This window comes from Piliocolobus tephrosceles, chromosome 1 (assembly GCF_002776525.5).
Source record: "Piliocolobus tephrosceles isolate RC106 chromosome 1, ASM277652v3, whole genome shotgun sequence".
In the NCBI taxonomy this organism is placed as follows: Eukaryota; Metazoa; Chordata; class Mammalia; order Primates; family Cercopithecidae; genus Piliocolobus; species Piliocolobus tephrosceles.
In genome coordinates this window covers 41362805-41384519 of record NC_045434.1, presented here as the reverse complement: position 1 = coordinate 41384519, position 21715 = coordinate 41362805, and the positions used below count along the sequence as shown (strand labels likewise).

Sequence of the window (21715 nt, the reverse complement as noted above, 5' to 3'; positions counted from 1 at the left end):
GACAGTATACGATCACAATCTGAAAATACAAATAATTTGATCTTTTTCTATATTTACATTGATTATTCTACTTTCTTGTCTGATTGCATTAGCTACAGTCCCAAAATAATGTTGTATATGTAACCCTAGGAGAGTTTTTGATCACAAGCACAATCTTCATTACCAGGTAAAACAACCCTACACCTTTTCCTCTCTTTTCTAATCTGGAATAATACAATCTGGAAAGAAATTTGGAGGTTTTTCTTTTTGTTCTCTCTTGAATTTAGGGAACCTAGGATAAATAAGCTGTAAGTAGCCAGCTACCTTCTTTCTTTGGTCCGCACCGTTGGTTTCCCTAATTGCCTAATTAAATTGTACCTTTTTCACAGCTTAGAAGACAGAGATTGTGTGAAACTCCTCAATCTACCCCTCCAGTCCCCTCCCCCACCAAGAAAAAAAACCCTAAGAATGTAAAGTTTCAGAGTCAGGTAATCCCACCTCATCAGGGTGAATATATATGCGATGTAGGGGGCAGAAAGGGATGATCCCTTTCCTCCCCATCATAAAGGGTTATAGCTGACACCCCTGTTAAACAGGTTAACAAGAGAAAAGCGTAATAATTTTGTTATGTGTACGCGTGTGCACAGGAGCCATACAGAAGCTTAAATACCCTCTTCTTAGGGAAGAGGAATGCTAGGGAATGAAGAGGCCCAATGCTCAGACAATGATTGGTAAAGGATTCTCTTTGCATAGTATCTAGATAAAGTCCCCCAGTTAATCTCTCAGAGCTGTCCCCAGAAGAACAGAAGAAAAGTCTCTTTGGGTGTGGTGAGGACGCACAGTCTCTGCTCTTCTCTGATGGCTCATTTTTTTCTGGTTATTTGATGAGAGTCCTAGGGAGGGATTCTAGAGACAAATTCATTTTGTTTCAAAAGAAGCTTCCTTAGATAAGAAAATTCCAGAGAGAATCCCCCCAGTTGCTTCAGGAAAGAGGATCAGAGAGACAGGGAGGCAGGGGAAGGTCAGAAACAGACTTCGAATCTGAGGCTTCTTTCTGAGACCTTTTAGTTGTCCAAGCATTCAGCATGCAGAAGCACCATATTCTGGGGAATTGTTTTCTGTGCCCCAACGGTACCCACCCACACCTTCCTGCATGTCTGCGTTTCCTTTGGTTTTTCTGGTTTTTAAATAAATCCTCTTCCCTCCCTTCTTTGACATATTACCTTGTACTTAAAGCTCAGCTCAAGTGTCACTTTCTGAAGGAACTTCTCAAATCTCCTTACAGTTGTCGCTCTGTATCTGTGGGTTCTGCACCCATGGTTTCAACCAACCATGGACAGGAATTATTCAAGAAGAAAAAAGCATCTATGTTGAATATACACGGACTTTTTTTTCTTGTCATTACTCTCCAAACAATACAGTATACCAGTGATTTGTGTAACATTTATATTGTATTAGGTATTATAATCTAGAGATGATTTAAGGTACATGGGAGGATGTGTGTCAGTTATATGCAAATACTGTGTCATTTTACATAAGGGACTTGAGCATCCAACATCCTTACCTCTCTTTTGTAACATGTCACAGTTGAGTTTTCTATTTATTTTCCATGAGTATTTGTATAATAAACATCTTTTTCTCCTATTGGACTATAAGAGCCATAAGGGCAGGTATAGCATTTGGTATTGCTCCTCATTATATCCCTAGCACTACGCAGAATGATCACACGGAAGAGATTTGCTGGCCGACTGCATCACAGAGGCAGAGACTGAACAGGATGTGGCATGTAGGCGTCGATGCTATTTAAGCACTTTCTTGTAGGAACCCTAAATAAAATGCCTCTATTAGTGTCTTGTTTTTCTAAGACCAGCCGAGCGGGCGCAAAAGAACCAGCGGGTAGGCAAGTGTAACAGCAAAACTGCACGTTTATTTTGGTAACCTAAGGTGTGCGGGAGAAGTCTGTCGGCCTCCAGGGAAGGAGGCCGGCAGAGTCCCCCCGTGGGGCTCTCGGACGGACTTCCCACAGTCCCGACATCCCGACAGGAGTGGGGCTGCAAGAAGGCCGCGTGGCTCAATGGCGGAGAGCGGCTTTTCTAGGAGTGGGAGGGCAATAGGTGGGGCATGGGCGCGTCAGGGGCATTCCGCAGGTGCGACCAGGTAAATCTTGGTCTCTTCGGATTGACGTCACCTGGCGCATGCCCAGTTGGTCTGCACCCTCCCTGGGCGCCGGCTGCATTTTCGCGCGCGCGGGAAGAGTTGGGGGTGGGGATGAAGAACCCGGAAGTGCACCATCTTGCCTCGGTTCGTCCAAACAATTAGTTTCACTGTATATTCATTATAAGAGGTTTAACCCACTCTTCAGCCTTCCAGTGGATTTTAGAATGACTGTATCTTATAATTCATAGACCTACAATAATAGAATTTTGTAAATAATCTCAGTTCTTGTCTTGTGAAAATATTTCTGATCAATCACATTAATACCCTTAGTCATTCAAAAAAATCTATGTTATCTGCATCTTTATGGCTTACTGAGTAGGAATTTCACTTTTCAAAGGAATATTATTTAAAAATATCGCAATGATATATGCTGTTTAAAATTGATTCAGTTTAATATGTTCTCATGCGTAAGCTTTAGGCATCTAATAAATGTTAGCCATACATTGCAAATCTCTCTATATTTTAATATTATTATTGGTTAGTGTACTTCTTGGCTTACTCATGTCCACTCATGTCAGTCTTAGTTATTGTCATTCCTTCCAGTTTGGAAGAACGTTTATTTTCTAATACACATTTTGCACAGTGAATCTGTAGGAAAATGTGACTGCATAAAGACAGTCTTCGTTTCAGTGCTGATGCTCACTGTTCTGCATTAACATGATTCTCTTTCACTTTTTATTTCATCTTCTTGCAAAAACCAATATGCTTTGGAAAGTGTAATAGTACATTTTTTTAAGAGAAGTAGCATGAGGTTTGTTTCTTTCTTACACAGATCCTGAAATGGAAAATGAAGAACAACCATCCTCTGAAAATGATTCTCAGAATCAGAGTGCTGAACAGATTTCATCAAGTTCTCAGGAGGTTGATTTGGTTGATCAAGAGTCTTCTGAGGAAAATTCTCTAAACTCTCACCCAGAATCATTATCTCCAGCAGATATGGACAACGCTGCAAGCATTTCCCCTTCTGAACAGACTTCTAATCCCACAGAAAACCATGAGACTACAAATCTTAATGGTGAATGTACAGATTTAGATAACCAGCTTCAAGAACAATCAGAAACTGAGGAAGATTCCAATCCTAATGTTAGCTGGGGTAAAAAGGTCCAGCCTATAGACTCCATATTAGCAGACTGGAATGAAGATATAGAAGCATTTGAAATGATGGAGAAGGATGAGCTATGACTTGCTAAACAATCTGTTGGTAGGTATTTAAAAAGAAAAGGTAAACTGTGTGTGGTTAATAGACACCCTAATACTAAGCAGGCTTTCTAATGGGAGGCTTTAAGTATGGTGATGAACAACCACGTTCTGACTGGTGTAGTTATGGTAGGAATCTGGAGCATGCTGTGTTAGAATTGACCTTGTTTAAAACTGTCACATCAAAAATGGAAATCCACAGTTCCCCCTTCAAATGCAGCACTGCACCACCCTGCAACACCTCAGGCCAGGGAAAGATTACTGAGCATTCCTGGCAAGCAGATTTCTGTAGTCTCTGGATAGACAAGAAACAAAATTCATTTAGTAGTGGAGTGGGGAATCAAAGTTTGGATAGCCTTCTAATTAAAGGAAAGTTGCCTTTCTTGGTTTGGGGGTTAGAGGCTCTTTTGGGAAGATGCATCTGAGTATTGTGGCATTCTGATTATTCTGCCTTCACAAAACGCTCTAAGTGACCTAAATGGTTATGAAACAAATGCATTTATGGTGGAAACAGTCTTTGCTCATCGCTTTCTCTTGTTTCATTTAGTGACAAATGATCAAGATGACTTGATTTTTTTTCCTTCTTAACAATGTCCTTTTTATTTAAACCAAAGGTGAAGCCAGTGTATTTTCTCAGTGAGTTCTCTTCATAAAGACTAATCAGTGGGACCAAGTAAAAAGGTCATATAATATATTGTGGAGATTGCTTACTTAATACTTCTGAAAAATGGAGTAAGGGAGAAACGATAATGTTGCAATATGAACCTCCCATTGGGCCTTCCATAGGGAAAGCTGTGACTACTCTGAAATGGAACCTAGCATTATATCCTTGTAGGGTAGATTATAAATCTTTTCCAGTTCATTTCTCTTAGGGATGATTACCTCTAGCCATCAGCCTTACTCCATCCCATGTTTGGTATGCAATATGAGCCACAAGGCTCATATCGCCAACAGCTATATACATTTTGTTCCATTTTTCTATCTTACAGAGCCATGATAAAACTGTGGTTAGTGATTTAAAATTCCTGGAGTAACTACTGTTTTTCTTCTTTGAAACTTAGGTTTCTAAAGTTGCACCTAAGGAGTCTGTCACACTTTCTGTTGAATCATGGTTTTTGTTTTTAACAGATAATTCCTTCTGATATGGACTTGAAAATTAGTCTATGGTGACCTGTGTTTAAAAAAAAAGTACAATAACAACTAGCCATATAGCCATATAGCTTAATAAGAATCCCCCTCCCCCGCTTTTTTTGTTTTTTGTTGTTGTTGTAGTCTGGTGCTGGCCACATTTAAGTTTAAAAATTTTTTAAATTTTGTTGTTGATGCCTGTAGACAGCCCTGTAGTTGAAATCATGGCTTTATTCATTTTATTTATTTTTAAAACTTGCCTGAATCAGTTCTAAAGGAATATTTAAGAGACGTAATTTTCTTCTCTTTACCATAACATTACACAAAACTTTTTCCTGAAACACGGTTGTGAGGTACTGGTGAGCTGTAAGTGGAGCTGTTAAAAACAGCAGTGCTGTATTGTAGTTATGTATATTCGTGTACAGTATGTTTAGATCCCAGGTAAACATATTCTTTTCTGAGAGGATAAATACCTGCATTCAGATATTCCAGGTAAATAAAATTGAGTCAGGGAGTAGTGAATCTAATGGAGAATTCATTTTGGGGAGGGGAAAAAAGAAGAGTATGCAAGACCCTTATTGGCTTTTAATTATACCTGAGACCAAAATGGATATTTTTAGTCTCTCTGCATGTGAGATTTGGTGTAACAAGATAGAACTATAATATATACAGTATATGGAAGGATAGACATAGTGCTTTGTTCATTTTAATTGCAAGCTGCCAAAATAGCTGAAGCTTAATTACTTGACTTGCCTTGATTTATAGGACTGGGGCTTGGAGAAAATGAGCAGATGTTCCTCTAAGACATTGATTACAGAAGCCTTATATACATGGATTTGATTTTGTATTTGTAGCTGAAAGCCATTGTTGTCTAAATCTAACCTTTTTAAGTTATCAAAACAACCTAATTTCTTTTCCAACAAGGAGAACTTAATGACATGAAGGATTGTGTGACACATCGGAAAAGTCAGCTTACTGCCACTCTCTTCCTTTGGCCATTAGAGGGAGGTGTTGCCTCATCGACGCTTAGAAGCAAATCGTTCACTTGTTTAGAAAAGTAAATCCTTAAAAAAGAAAAGAAAGAAAAAAAAGGAAAAAAATTTAACCAATTTTTCTTAATACCCAGAAGGAATTATACTCAGTACTTCCCGAGTTAAAAAAAGAGGATATAATGTTCATCTGAAAAACTCCAACGTTGTAATTGACTCTACATTCATTTACTTACTTGACATACTGCCACAAAGTAGTTTTTTAGTTCATTAAAAATTGCAAAGGCATTAGTTGTTTTTTTTTTAATGTTTTGTTTTTTAGTTACCTTTTATAGACATTTTAGTAACTTGCTAAAGATTCGGGGGATTCTATGAAACCCCAATTTAGAAACATCTGGTCTACCTCAGTTAAATGTTGACTGCTTAGAAATATAGCTGAAGTGATCACCACAGCCATAAAATTGTTTGAGTAAGAAAGATTTATATAATGTTTACAAATCTAGAATCAAGTAAGGATTTTAGCTGAAAGTTAAGAGATATTAGAGCAAGTATTTAATTCAGGTATTTTCAAGTTTTAAAAACCCGTTTACCTACTAAAAAATAGCTAGAGTTTTTTTCTGCATATAAAAGTTCATTGAAATGATATGCCCTTATTTGCAATACTTTTCCCATAAAGTTTTAAGTGTGAAAGAATTGTAATTTACTAGATATGTTTGGTATGGGATATTTTGTTGGGCAGATTTTCTTTTTTCTTCTTAAATTGTAATAGGCTTCCAAAAAGAGTATAATTGTTTCAGAACAAATTAACTCTTGGCATTATACATCTCCCTTTTTCTTTACAGTATTAGTAAAATGAAAAATTGTACACTTTCTGATTTTAACTTCACTAATATAATTACTCTCAAGAAGTTTTTAAAATTTAAATTGCCATCACACAGCCTTTTTATAGTAAAGCCAACATTTGTTCTCTCACCAAACCCCATGCCAAATTCATCATGAAGAAAGCTCAGCATAAGTAATTCAAATACTGCTTATAATTTTAGAGAAGGGGGGGGGTAGAATTTAGTAAATAGTCCAGCCAGTCGTTTTATGCACAAGGCTTCAGTCAGAACATAGAAAAAAAAAACATTCTGTGAATGAAATATTGTATGTTCAGATTTTATAAAAGACATTTTTAAAAGCCCAATTTACAGCCGTATATTTTCTTATGATGTAATTTATGAACAAGATGTCTGTACTAACAGGTGCTGTAACACTACTGTTGTTGGATTTTATTGTTTGATGATAAATGTATACAGTATTTCTAAGGGAAACTATGTACTGTGATGTAAAAGTCTGGGCAAAATGTATATAATCCTGTATATAATTGTGTATTTGATTATAATTACTGATTGTAAAGATTTAATAAAATATGTAAATATTCTGGTTTAGTTTTAATTTGAATTTTTAGAATCACTGTGTATATCTTTATACTTTTATGTCTTGATATTTATCACTCCGTTTTCCTTTTTTTAAAAAAAAAAAACTTTCATTTTATCCTCAGGGGTGTGAATTCTGGGGACATTTTAGGCTGTTGAAACCCAAGTTTGTGAGCTAAAGTAAGGATTTTGGACCTTGTTCTAAGAAATCACTGAAGAGTTTTCAACTAGTCAGTAACATGCACAAAGGTAATGGTAAGTGAATAAAACTCTAGAATTGTATATAAAGTATGATCCAGTGTTTGCTCACTCCATACACATACATACATACACACACACATATATATACACACACATATATAATGACATTGACTCATTTTTTCAACAAAGACTAAGTGCATGCATGCCTTCTGTATGCCAGGCACTATTATAGGACCTGGGGTGGTTGTAGTGGACAAATGGACAAAATGTAGTAAAGAAGATAGAAAATAAAGTAGTAAATAAAAAGGACAATCAGTTTATGAAGAAAAAATTACGGTGAGGGGATAGAGAGTGATAGAAATCATGGAGTGAGGGTCTAGTTAAATAGCCAAAATACTAACAGTGGTTATCTTGGATTGTAGGCAATTGCTATTTCCTTATTTGTATATGTCAGTATTTTCATAAGTTTCCAAAATAAACATTATGATTTTAAAAATAAGTAGTTTAGGTCAGTGAAAGAATAGAAGAGAACTGAAAGATACACACCAGGTGGGGCATGGTGGTGCACACCTATAATCCCCTCTCCTCATGAGGCTGAGGTTGGGAGAATTGCTTGTGCCTGGAACTTTTGAGACCAGCCTGGGCAACATAGGAGACCCCGTCTCAAAAACAAAATCACCCCGGAATCCTCCTATCTTGTGTTTCTGCACGATTCAACCAGTCCCATATATACTTCACACCTACCATGGTCATAAGCAGCATTTGGCTGGGACTCAAAACCTTGAGAGGAGATGAAGTTTACCAAGAAAACTGGGTGGAATAGGAAAAAGAGAAGATCTAAAATAGAGCCCTGAGATTCCTAGAATCTGGGGACAGCAGAGGAGGAAGGACATTTGTAGAAGGGAATGAAAAAGAGCAGTTGGAGAGGTGGGAGGAAAACAAGGCAGGAGCAGTGTATAAAAACCAAGACAGCATTTCAAGGATGGAATGGCAAATAGCCTGAAACCCCTAAAAAGTAGTTTCTTGGTTTTAGCAACCTTTTCTGAAGTCCCCTACCCCACCAAATATCCACAGGAGGCAGTGGGTACTTGGTGCAAGGCAGACTGTTGCTATGGAAGACTGTGGGGCTCCCGTCTTTTAATATTTGAGAAAAACCAGAAATTCCGGTGAAATCTTACTTTAAAACATTGTTCGAGTTAAACAAAATATATGTGACAGCAAAGGTCTCCAGTTTGCAGCCTCGAAGCTGTCAGATCCTTACCTCCACATGTGTACGTACAGGGAAGACCCCATTCATTTTTAGAGGATCATTCACCAATATCCAGTTCCAGATTTATCATATGCACCACAGACCGCTTTCAACTGTTGAGATTTTCTTATGTCTTAATGGCCCTGGTGGTAATTAAGTGGCTTTTTAAATGTAGATTAATCTTTTAATCAAGTAGGTCAATGGAAAGGGGACATCCATTCACCTTCCTACAATTACTCTTCTTAAAAAAAGTTTTTGAGACAGGGTCTCACCATGTTGGCCAGGCTGGAGTGCAGTGGCTATTCACAGGTGAGAACATAGTGCCCGGCAGCTCTGAACTCCTGGCCTTAAGCAGTCCTTCCATATCAGCCTCCCAAGTAACTGGGATTACAGGCGCCTGCCACCACGGCTGGCTTCACCTTTCTCCGTTTTCTAATGTCAACCTTTGAGACCATCTTTAACCTGAGGTAATGAAAGCTTCTCTCTTGAATCCAGCTCAGGTCTTGCTTCCATCAACTGGTCTGGTCAGACTGCTGACTCGGCTTCACCCCACCTTCTTCCTTCTGTGGTTTCTGGTGGCTTGGCTGTCTCCACGCCACATACTCCCCTAGGGTATGTCTGTAAGCTTCTACTCAGCTCAACAGTGGTTCCTTCAATTTCCAGAAACACCTCAAAGAGGACTGGTCCAGGCCAGCTGTCTAATAAGCTATATGAACACTAGTATCCTCCTTGCAGTCCTAATAATGAAAGCAACCTACACTTTTTTTTTTTTTTTTTTGACAGTTTTACTGTGTCATCCAGGCTGGAGTGCAGTGGCGTGAACTCAGGACACTGCAACCTTTGCCTCCCAGGTTCAAGCAGTTCTCCTGCCTTAGCCTTCCTAGTAGTTGGGATTATAGGCGCGCACCACCATGCCCAGCTAATTTTTGTATTTTTAGTAGAGATGGAATTTCGCTATGTTGACCAGGCTGGTCTTGAACTCCTGACCTCAAGTGATCTGACCACCTCAGCCTCCCAAAGTGCTGGGATTACAGGTGTGAGCCGTCGCACCCAGTCAGAACCACTTTTTGAACCCTCACTAGGCATTAACATACACTGAGCGCTCTGTATGACTCCTTATCCATATGGCAACCTTGCAAGATACCTATAATTTCATTTAAGCGGCTCGCCCAAAGCCACAGAGCAAATTAGATGGGCCTGGGATTTGAACCTAGATTAGCCTGACTTCTGTGATACAGACTGACTTTCCTAACTGTGCACAATTAATCTATTTGAACCAAGGGTGTGAAATCTGGCTGCCATGAAGGCTGACTCATATACCCTTACAAACAACATTCACCTGCCAAACAGCCAGCTACTAAAGGGATCTGGGAGTTGAAGGTACTTATAGGACCTGGGGTGGTTGTAGTGGACAAATGGACAAAATGTAGTAAAGAAGGTAGAAAATAAAGTAAATTAAAAGGACAATGAGTTTATGAAGAAAAAATTATGGTGAGGGGCTAGAGAGTGACTTCCGAAAGGGGTGGGAAGAGGAGAAAGGACTGCTTACAGCTTCAGGCCTTTTGGTCTCTTGAGTCAGAGGATATTTATCAGACTTCAAAATAGTAGATACGAGAGACAAGTCTTGTTTCCAAGGCAACTACCAATGTCTCTCATCCTTGGCTCCAACATTTCATCATCTCCTGTCACAATGGCCCCACCTAGGAAACACCTACAAACCACGCAAGAAACCCATGTATATGTTTTCCCAGCTCATCACTGGCCTGGGAGCCACTTGAGAAAAAGGCAAAGTTGGGCCTCGTCACTTGTCTCACCTCTGCCAGTGCCTAGCTCTTGAAAGCCACTCACTAAGCTCTTGTGGGGTGAATTGAATGAAACACCTGGTTCAGAATGAGTGGATGTTTTCCGTCACTTCCCCAAATCACATTTATCCTGAAAGGGCTAGGATTTGCAATCACAGAAATGTCAAAGAAACGATGTGCCAATTTTGAAGACAATTGTATGAAGGTAGTCCTAAAAATCTTTTTTTGTTGTTGGAAGTAAACATTGAAGAGAGCACAACTCATGTAAGGGTCTCAGAATTTTAGAGCCAAAAGATTTTTTAAGTTGTCACAACATTGATTCTCCTCATTGGACAGAGAAGAAGACAGACTCTGGAGGTGGGAAGTGACTTGACCAAGGTCACACATCTCCACAACTGATTGTACTCTTAGGCAGCGTGGAGGTTCTGGCACAGCTATTTCACAGTCATCCTCAGGCCTTACAGCCTGAGTTCCTCCACTCTGTTTAAGTTAACATTCAGCCAGAGGGATAATTACTAACATCAGAACTTCAGAGCTGCCCCTGAGACGCCTTGGCAAAACTCTAGGGTTCCACTGAATACGGTGTAAAAACTACTGACTTAGACAATGTATTGTTCCTCATTTAAACTTTTAGCACATTCAAGCAAAACTGTCTTTTAATTCCCTGAAAACTGGCTATTCTGATTAGCAGCATTTATTCTCTTCCTTTCCTGATGAATAAACTCATTAATGAAAGAATACATCCTGTACTTTCTTTTGTGTGTTCATCTGAATTAACCTAAGTGTGGGCAGAGCTCAAAATGCTGAGACCAAGATACAGATCCTTTGCCTGGTGGGCCCTCTTGTGGGTCTCGAAGTCAAGGGTTCCCAAGCTTCGTGGTGATGGCAAAAATGGTCCTCTTTAGACCAAAATCACTGAATGTGACATTTCTAAATTTGAAATTCTGAGTAAGAGCTACAGGAAAGAATGGTAACCTGTTTTTCTCTGTATTGGTAAGGCAATAATGGAAAATTCTAGGCTAACCAAGTAAGAGGCATCTCATTTTAAGCCAGTACTTTCTAAACCTCTGTGAGGCTGAGAATGGTGGCTCACACCTGTAATCCCAGCCCTTTGGGAGGCCGAGGCAGGTGGATCACCTGAGGTCAGGAGTTCAAGACCAGCCTGGCCAACATGGTGAAACCCTGTCTCTACAAAAATACAAAAATTAGCCGGGCATGGTGATGGGCACCTGTAATTCCCAGCTACTCAGGAGGCCGAGGCAGGAGAATTGCATGAACCCGGGAGACAGAGGTTGCAGTGAGCCGAGATGGCACCACGGCACTCCAACCTGGGCGACGGGTTGGGGGGGCGGGTACAAAAATGAAATCAATCCTCTGTGAAACTCTACTACCTTTGTAACAATAATGCTCATTAATGGATGTTTACATTTATCAGGTACTTAGAACTTATGCTTTTGTAAGACCTTTATGAGACAGATACCTTTGTTATTCCCATTTTATTGATGAGAAAATAGGCTTAGCAGTGGAGTTTTAACTGAAACCAAAGAAACACACTGGCTAAATTAAACAGGCAAGTGTGTGAGGGTAGATGCAGGAAAAAAGAAGGCTCCTGGAAGGTTCCAGTGGTGGCACCAAAGATCTGGGGGAGGGCAGTTGACATGTTCTCAACCTTTATTATGCGTAACAGAAGTCACATGTATCCCACAAATATGAAAATATTGTGTATCAATACAAGAAAACGAGGACAGACCCTGGAGCCAGACTGCTGACCTTAAAATCTCAGCCCCAACCCTTACTCTGTATGACCTTGAAATGAATTTCTCAGTTTCCTCATCTGTGAAGTGGGGATAAAAATAGAACCTGTTTCAAAGGATGGCTGTACTCAAAGCAGGTGGCTTACTGCCAAACTCACTGTGAGAACGCAGCGCAATTGCTACCGTTGGCTATTGTACAAAGTGCCAGATGCAAATATGTTTTCAGTCCCCTCCTCCTACCGTCCCTCCCTCCGGATGGCTATGCTTGAGTTTCACGTGTAAGTTCTGTGTAATCAGTTCTGGGTAACTGCTTGAGGCAGTTTGGGCCAGGTGATGTATCCTTTGACTTCTGATAGCTCTGGGTAGAGATTCAGGAAGAGTATCCACCTGCTGAAACCGACCTAATTGTCTCAGTCTCTCAAAAGATGGCAGAAAAATAGCCCTTGAAACAATAACGAGCTTTCAGAAGCGTTTAGGGGGAGAAAGGATCAAGGAGTGGTCTGAACTGCTTACACAGCTTTTGTGTGACAGGAGTAAGAAATTGACTCTCAGCATGAGACAAAGTGCACACGAGGGTGCACACGTCCTCAGGACATCAGCCTGTTCTCATGGTCACCGTCTTGAGAATCTCCAGGAGTGGGCCAGCCACGCGGGGATGCCAGCCAGCTCTCCAGCACAGGGCCTCCAGCTACCTCCCGACAGTGCTGGCAGAGATGGACAAGGCGACAGCCTGGGCGGCCAGCCAGAGGAGAACCGCCACCATGGAAAGTGTGTGTTTCAGAGTGTGTGGCACACCCAGAGACCAAGGGAGGAGGTTGCAAAGTGCCAGTGTCTTTGTACAATCTCCAAAAACCAGAAAAAGCTCAAAATTACGGGAATAGAGGTAAAGAGGACTTTGAATAGAAACAAGACAATTATTCCAATAAAGTGCTGGCTTCACAAGGAAAACAAACAAAGCTGCTTTCCTGGGAATTCTAACCTCACCATCAAAAACGGACATTGCACAACTCATCCCTCTGGACAAGTCAGGAGAGCATCTCGCTGGTGTAGGCTTGGACCACACACAGCCTTGTAGATTCAGAGTAGGGCATCATTTTTCCTCGGTTCTTGAGGCCTGCATCTTGTTGTTGTTGCTTCTTTTTTTGTTTTCTCCCAAATTTTCTCTCTCATGTATAAGAACCAGAATTCCTGAGGCTCTAGATACCAGAGCTTGATTAAAAAGTATTTGGTCTTGTGAATGCAGAATTAGTTACTCGCTGTGCGACTTTAGCAAGTTACCTAACTTCTCTGAGACTCGGTTTTCTCCTCTATAGAATGCTAGTTTTGCCTGCCCAATATGCTTTCCTCTATGTCCTCTGTTACTGGGCCCCACCCCAACAACCACACGAACACCATTGTAGAAATAAAGGCTTTCATATACAGTTACTTCGACAGCCTCCCTTGCAGTCCTGGGACAGGCTCATTGCTTAATTCTGCCAGTCAGATGCACATACCCTGGACTTTGAGTTGGAGCTTTGAATTCATGGCAGGATCACACACAATCTGTTAATAAGAGAGTGTAGTGGTAGCCACTACGTTCGGTCTCCAGAGACACAGAAACAACACCTGGGCCCTGGGAGGCTGGGGAAGAGGTGATGCTGAGAGGTCTAGGGCATGTGTGTGTTCATGTGTGTTAGAGAGACAGAGACACTTGATTCCTACTCCCTGTGTGGCCACAGAGAAGGCCCTCCTTAAGGCAAATCCCTGGCTTGCCTTTCCGTTACCTGATTGGTGAGTTGGGAGCCAGCCTACCTGTCTGTGGAAAACACCCTTCCGGGTACTTTTGACTTTGTAGTGAAAGCAGTCTCAGGCCTGGAGGGGAAGGAGTGTGTGGATGAGGGGAAGCCCAGGTTTTCTTTCTCTGCCAGTGCTGGGGTCGGGGTGAGGGTGTAAATCTGCCTAACGTCCGAATGAGCTGTTAGCACTCCTGTATTACTCCATAAATCCACCTGCTTTTTTATCAGAAGGAAACTTTATATGACCATCGTTAATAGAAAAATGGTCTTTGTAACTTTAAGCACAGAATCATTTGTAAACACACAATTATTTAAAAAATAAATGTATTTTTCCGTGTACCACTTAAAAGGATCTTCAGACCGGTAGTATGTGAATTTTACTTTGAGAAATACTGTGGTACGCTCTAAGGCCCCTGGTTGTTTTTATTTTTTAACAGAGATAGCCTACTATTGTCCTGAGGTAAGAAATGATCGACTACATTAAAATGAACCTTAAAGAGTATTTATACAGTAACATCAAATTAGTAGCTTCTCATGGCAATTATGCAACTTTCACTTTCTCTTGATTACTATAGTTTCTAGTAACTGTTGAAATCGGGTAGTGTGAGTCCTCCAATTTTGTTATTTTCAGGACTGTTATTTCAAGATTTGTTACTTTCAATCTAGATGTCCCTTTTCAGCCTATTATAGTTCCTTTGCATTTCCACATAAATTTTAGGATAGACTTGTCAATTACTTCAAAAAACCATAGCCAGGCATGGTGGCTTGAGCCTTTAGTTCCAGCTCCCAGGGAGACTGGCGGGGGAGGATGGCTTGAGCCCAGAAGTTTGAAGTTGCAGTGTGCTTTTGATCACAGCTCCAACCTCAGTGACACAGCAATACCCCATCTCTTAGAGAAAAAGAAAATGCCTGATTTAATTTTGATTAGAAATGTACTTAATCTAGAACAGACACTTTTTAAAACGTAGAGTCAGCTGGGCATGGTGGCTCATACCTGTAATCCCAGCACTTTGAGAGGATCACTTGAACTCAAGTGGATCACTTGAACTCGAGAGTTTGAGACCAGCCTGGGCAATATGGCAAAACTTTGTCTCTACAAAAATTACAAAAATTGCAACAATTAGCCAGGTGTGCTTATGTGCATCTGTAGTCCCAGCTACTCAGGAGGTTGAGGTGAGAGAATCACTTGAGCCTGGGGAGGTCGAGGGATGGACCTAGGGATGGAAATGCTTGTCATAGTGTAAAATATAGGATTATTTGTATGCCTTCTTTTGAGAAATGCTTATTCAGGTCCTTTGCCCATTCTTTAATCAGATTGTTTGTTTTCTTGCTATTGAGTTATTTCAGTGAGCTTTATCCTGCAGTGAGCCATGATTGTGCTACTGCACCCCAGCCTGGGTGAAAGAGCAAGACCCCGTCTTAACAAACAAACAAATAAAAAAATGAGCCATCCATTCTATGAACATGGTATGTCTGTTCATTTAATTAGGTCTTTAACATCTCTCAACAATATTTTGAAGCTTCTAATGTAGAGTTTTTGCATATCTTTTGTCCTGAGTATTTATGATCACCTGGAATTGTTTTTAAATTTTATTTTCAAATTGTTTGTTGATAATATACAGATATAATTAATTTTTTATATTGACTTATGTCATACAACCTTGTAAAATTCACTTATTAGTTCTAGTAAATTTTTTGTAAATTCTTAGGGATTTTCTTGCTGTCAAGAAAAGACAGTTTTACTTTTCCATTTCCAGTCTTTATCAATGACTTTATTTCTCTTTTTGGCTTCATAAAACTGGCTAGGACATCTAGTACAATGTTGAATAGAGGAGGTGAGAGTGAACATTCTTCACCTTATTCATGAAACTAGGGAGAAAGTATTCAGTATTTCATTGTCATAATATGATGTTAATTGTATGCTTTTCAGAGATGCCCTTTTTCAGGTTCAATAATGTCCCTTCTATTTCTAATTTGCTGAGAATTTGATCATAAATGGCTATTGAATTTTGTCAAATACTTTGATTCATCTATTGCATAAATTGTGTAGTTTTTCTCCTTTATACTGTTCACCATGGTGAACTACATTGACTGATTTTCAAGTATTAAACTAACCTTGTATTCCTGGTATAAACCTTAGTTGGTAATGATGTATTTTGGTTTTTAATACATTGCTGAATTTGAGTCACTTATATTTTTGGTCAGAATTTTTTGGTTAATATTCTTATGGGATATGTTTGATTTTCTTTTCTTGTAATGTCTTTATCAGTCTTTGGTATTGGGGTTATGCTGGCCTCAAAGCAAGCTGGGAAATGTCTCCTCCTCTATTTTTGGAAAGAATATAAGATTGCTGTTATTTCTTCCTTAAATGTTTGATAGAATTGACTAGTGAAGCCATTTGGACCTTGAATTCTTTTTGTGGGAAAGTTTGATAACAAATTCAATTCTTAAAATAGGTAAATGGTTATTCAGATTTCCCATTTCTTTTGTCAGTTTGGCAAGTTGTGTTTTTCAAGGAATTTGTTCATTTCATTTGAAGTGTCGAATTTATTTATATAAAGTTGTTTATAATAATTCTTTATTGTCTTTTTATTGTCATAAAATCGCTAATGATACTCTTCTTTTATTTCCAAAATTGATAGGTTGTGTTTCCTCTCTTTTTCTCATCAGTTTATCTAAGAGTTTAACAATTTTTTTCAATAAACAAATTTTGGCCTTTGTTAATATTTCTTCCTACAGTTTGTTTACTATTTCATTGATTTCTGTTCTTCTCTCTACTATTTCCCCCCTACATCTTTAATTTACTTCTATTTTTTTCTTGTTTCTTAAGGGGTGAGCTTTGATTATTGACTTTAAATATTTATCTCCCAGTTTCTGCCTGCTTTTAGTTGATCTCTGTTGCCTTTCAAATAATTGGGTAAAATATTTTGTGGACAGCTTACAATCATTATCTGCAGATAGTCTAAGTCATTCTGGAATTCAGAAGATCTGCCTTTTCTTCTAAGTTTTAAGCTTTAGGCCAGTGCAGTGGCTCACGCCTGTAATTCCAGCACTTTGGGAGGCTGAGGCGATGGATCACCTGAGGTCGGGAGTTCAAGACCAGCCTGACCAACAAGGTGAAACCTTCTCTCTACTAAAAATACAAAAATAAGCCAGGAATGGTGGCGGGTGCCTGTAATCCCAGCTACTTGGGAGGCTGAGGCAGGAGAATCACTTGAACCTGGAAGGTGGAGGTTGCAGTGAGCCAAGATCAAACCACTGCACTCCAGCCTGGGCGACACTGTGAGATCTTATCTAAAAAAAAAAAAAAAAAAAAAAAAAGATAAAAAACAAAAATAAAAAATAAAATACAATAAGTTTTAAGCGTTATAAGCTTGGCTAAGTATTCTAATTTGTGTCAACCTCTTCGTCTGTAAAGTGGGGGTTATATAATAACAAATATCTTAGATGATTGTCACGGAGAGTAAATGAAATAATGAAATATTCCTTTTAAAGGAATAACATGATATATAAATTTTATTTGTTTTCAATAATGCAACAAAAAAGAATAGCTCCCATGGCACATACTTACTTGTATTTCCATTAAAAGTTCAGACACAGTACTGAGTCATTTAATTTTCACAGCTTGACAGATGAGGAAGATAGTCCTTTATCATCTTCTAAAATATTCTAAGTAACCTTGTAATTATATGCATTCATATTCATCAGATATTGATTAAATGTCTATTACACATATATTAAGCACTTTTATGTGCAATATAGTGAAAAAAACAATAACTTAAAATTTTTTCACACCTTCATTCCACTCTTAAAAATTTATCCTAAGGAAATCATCAAAGATGGCACCCATATTTATTGTGCAAACTGCTTATTGCAGGTTTCTTCATAAAAACAAAAAATTGAAACAACCAGAATAAATGTATACAAAGGATTGGTCAAATAAATTATCATGCCTATGTTAAATGTAATACAACTCAGCTATTAGAAACCTATTTTCAAAGATTACTTTATCATGTGGAAAAACGTATGCAATGTTAAGTTTAAAGAATAAGACTACTGTTTAAATGTCATGATTATACTGTTGTTCAAAAATATGAATTAGAGAAGACAGCTGGAGGGAAACATACCAAAGTGTTAACACTGATTATCTCTGGGTAGACACAATTAGAGATGAGTTTTTCTTTACATACTTTGCTAGTGTGCTACATTGTTCACAATTAATGCATAGTTTTTGCTTTTTGTTTTTCCTTTGGACTCCAGACACACTCAGAATTGAATTAATCATAATTCATAGCTCAATAAGGAGTCTACTCGTTGGTCCATGCATAGCCATTATTTATTAATTTGTTTATTATCTGTTGGTTAATACGAAAGCTAAGACTCACACAGAAGTGGAGTATATTTGGATTATGTTTACATCTAGCTGTGAATTCTCCTCCAGCCCATTCACCACTTTTTTCTACTCACAGTAAACATAATCCCAAATCTTATCATTCCCTTGTTTTCCTTTTAACGAAGATGTCTCTGTTTGATATATAGCCCTAAAACACGTATTTTTTAACGTTGGTGTTTTTACCTTTAAGGAAGGCGGCATGCTATACATTAACTTCTGGAATGCACTTTTTTTCACTTGATATTGGATTGCTAAGATTCATCCCTATTGATGTATGCAACTGTAGTTCATTTATTTTGATGACTATGTAATATTCCACTTTGTGAATATATTATTGTTTATTCTGTATTTAGGCTATTTCCGGCTTTTGCTGTTACAAACAGCACTGCTGTAAACATCCTTATACATGTGTCCCAGAGTCTGTTTGTAACAATTTCTTTTGTGTATAAACCTAGGGATGGAAATGTTTGTCATAGTGTAAAAGATAGGATTATTTTTATGTCTTCTTTTGAGAAATGCTTATTCAGGTCTTTTGCCCATTCTTTAATCAGATTGTTTTCTTGCTATTGAGCTATTTCAGTTCCTTATGTATTTTGGATATTAACATCTTATCAGATGTATGATTTGCAAATGCTTTCTTTTTAAAAAAAATTGACATATAATAATTATACATATTCATGGGGTATATAGTGATGTTTTCATATATATTTTGTGATCAGATCAGAGTAATTAGCATATCCATCATCTCAAACATTTATCATTTCTTTGTGTTGGTAACATTCAATATCCTCCTATTTGAAACTATATAACATATTATTATTATTATTATTATTATTAATTCTAGTCATCCTATAGTAGCATAGAACACTGGAACTTATTCCTCCTATCTAGCTGTAATTTTGTATCCTTTAATAAATCTCTCCCTATCCCCTCCTTCCTCCTAGCCTTCCCAGCCTCTAGTATCCTCTGTTCTACATTTTATTTCTACGAGATCAACATTTTTGAGCTTCCACATGTGAAGACAACATGCAGTGTTTAACTTTCTGTTCCTGGCTTATTTCATTTAACATAATGTCCTCCCGTTCCACCCATGTCATTGTGAATGACAGGATTTTATTCTTTTTATGGCTGAATTATGCTCCATTATGTGTATATATACCACATTCTCTATCCATTCATCTGTCATTGGACACTTAGATTGATTCCATATCTTGGCTATTGTGAATAGTGCTGCAATAAACATGGAGGTGAAGATGTTTCTTCAATATACTGATTTCCTTTCCTTTGGATACATGCCCAGTCGTGGGACTGCTGGATCATATGGTGATTCTATTTGTAGTTTTTGAGGAACTCCGTACTGTTTTCCACAGGAGTTATACTAGTTTACATTCCCACCAACAGCGTATAAGAGTTCCCATTTCCCCACATCCTCCCCAGCATTTGTTTTTTGTTTTTTTTTTTTTTTTTTTTTTGTCTTTTTGATAGTAACCATCCTAACTGGAGTGAGATATCTCATTGTGTTTTTAATTTACATTTGCTTGACGATTAGCATTGTTGAGGTTTTTTTTTTTTTTTTTTTCATTTATTTGTCGGCCATTTGTATGTCTTCTTTTGAGAAGTGTCTGTTCAGATCATTTGCCCCTTTTAAAATGGGATTATTTGACCAAGTGCGTGGTGGCTCATGTCTGTAATCCCAGCACTTTGGGAGGACGAGGCACGAGGATCACTTGAGGTCAGGAGTTCGTGACCAGCCTGGCCAACATGGCGAAACTCCGTCTCTACTAAAAATACAAAAATCAGCCCAGCATGGTGGTGTGCACCTGTAATCCCAGCTACTCAGGAGGCTGAGGTAGGAGAATTGTTTGATCCTGGGAGGTGGAGGTTGGAGTGAGCTGAGATCATGCTACTGCACTCCAGCCTGGGTGACAGAGCAGCGAGACTCCATCTCAAAAAAAAAAAAAAAAAAAGGATTATTTAACTTGTTTGCAGTTGCTTGTATATTTGGATATTAAACCCTTGTCAGATGAATAGCTTACAAATATTTTCTCCCATTCTTTAGATTGTCTTTTCAGCTTGCTGATTGTTTCCTTTCCTGTGCAAAGCCATTTAATTTGATATAATCCTACTTGTTTGTTTTTGCTTTTATTGCCTATACTTTTGAGGTTTTATTCATAAAATGTTTTCCAGACCAATGTCCTGAAGCATTTCTCCTATATTTCCTTCTATTAGTTTTATAGTTTGGGGTCTTACATTTAGGTCTTTGATCCATTTTGAGTTGATTGTCATATAGGATGAGAAGTGATTTCAGTCTTCTATTTATGGATATCCAGTTTTCCCAACACCTTTTATTGAAGAAATTGTCCTTTCACCAATGAATGCTGTTGGTACTTTTTTCAAAAATTGGTTGGCTGTAGATATGTGAATTAATTTCTGGGTTCTCTTTTCTGTTCCATTGGTCTTTGTGTCTGTTTTTATGCCAGTACCATATTGTTTTGGTTACCACCACAACTTTGTAGTATATTTTGAAGTCTGATAGTATAATGCCTCTAGGTTTGTTCTTTTTGCTCAGGATTGCTTTGACTATTTGGGGGTCTTAAAACATTTTAAGATTTTTTTTGGTCTATTTCTGTGAAGAATGTTATTGGTTTTTGTTTGTTTGTTTGTTTTGACAGAGTCTCACTCTGTCACCCAGGCAGGAGTGCAGTGGCACAATCTCAGCTCACTGCAGCCTCCACCTCCTGGGTTCAAATGATTCTTGTGCATCAGTCTCCTTCATAGCAGGGATTACAGGCATGCACAACACCTGGCTAGATTTTTTGTTTGTTTGTTTGTTTGTTTGTTTTGTTTTTTCAGAGGTGGGGTTTTACCATGTTGGCCAGGCTGGTCTTGAGCTCTTGGCTTCAAGTGATCCATCCACCTCGACCTCCCAAAGTGCTGGGTGTGGTGTGAGCCACTGCACCCAGCCGGTATTTTGATGGGGATTGCATTGACCCTGGATTGCTTTGGGTAGTAACAAATCTTTTCTTCCAATCCATAGGTTGTCTCCTCACTCTGTTAATTGTTTTCTTGGCTGTGCAGAATCTTTTTGGTTTGATGCAATCCCATTAACAGATATATGCAAATATACTTAACATTACTAACAGAGAAATTACAAATTAAAACCACAATATCAGCTCACACCTGTCATAACGGCTGTTATCAAAAAGGCAAAAGATAAATGTTGGCAAGGATGTAGAGAAAAGGGAACTTTGTGTACTACTGGTAGGAGTGTAAGTTAATACAGCCATTATGGAAAATGGTATAGAGGTTCCTCAAGAAACTAAAAATAGAACAGCCATATGATCTAGCAATTCTACTGTTGGGTATATATCCAAAAGATTTGAAATCAGATGTTGAAAAGATGTCTGCACTCCCACGTTCATGGCAGCATTGTTCACAATAGCTAAGATATGGATTCAGCCACAGTGCCCATCAACAGATGAATGGATTGTAAAATGTGGCATATATACACACAAGGAAATACCATTCAGCTTTGAAAAAGAAAAGCATTCTGTCATTTGTGACAACATGGATGGACCTGGAGGACATTATGTCAAGTGAAACAAGCCATGCA

General features: G+C 38.5%; 1 protein-coding gene across 9 annotated transcripts in view; it reads left to right on the top strand.

The window, feature by feature from the left end:
* Positions 1-7632, top strand: part of EDEM3 (ER degradation enhancing alpha-mannosidase like protein 3) — a 69490-nt gene extending 61858 nt beyond the window's left edge. For 6 of the 9 annotated variants that reach the window (XM_023203454.2, XM_023203452.2, XM_023203453.2 and 3 more), the window contains one exon: positions 2969-6933. In XM_023203454.2, the coding sequence (XP_023059222.1) occupies positions 2969-3378 (410 nt within the window). In that variant the 3' untranslated portion in view covers positions 3379-6933. Of the gene's footprint in view, positions 1-2968; positions 6934-7053 lie in introns of those variants that run through there. The other 3 variants (XM_023203451.2, XM_023203450.2, XM_023203449.2) reach the window with 3 other exon arrangements.
* Positions 7633-21715: the final 14083 nt, after the last annotated feature.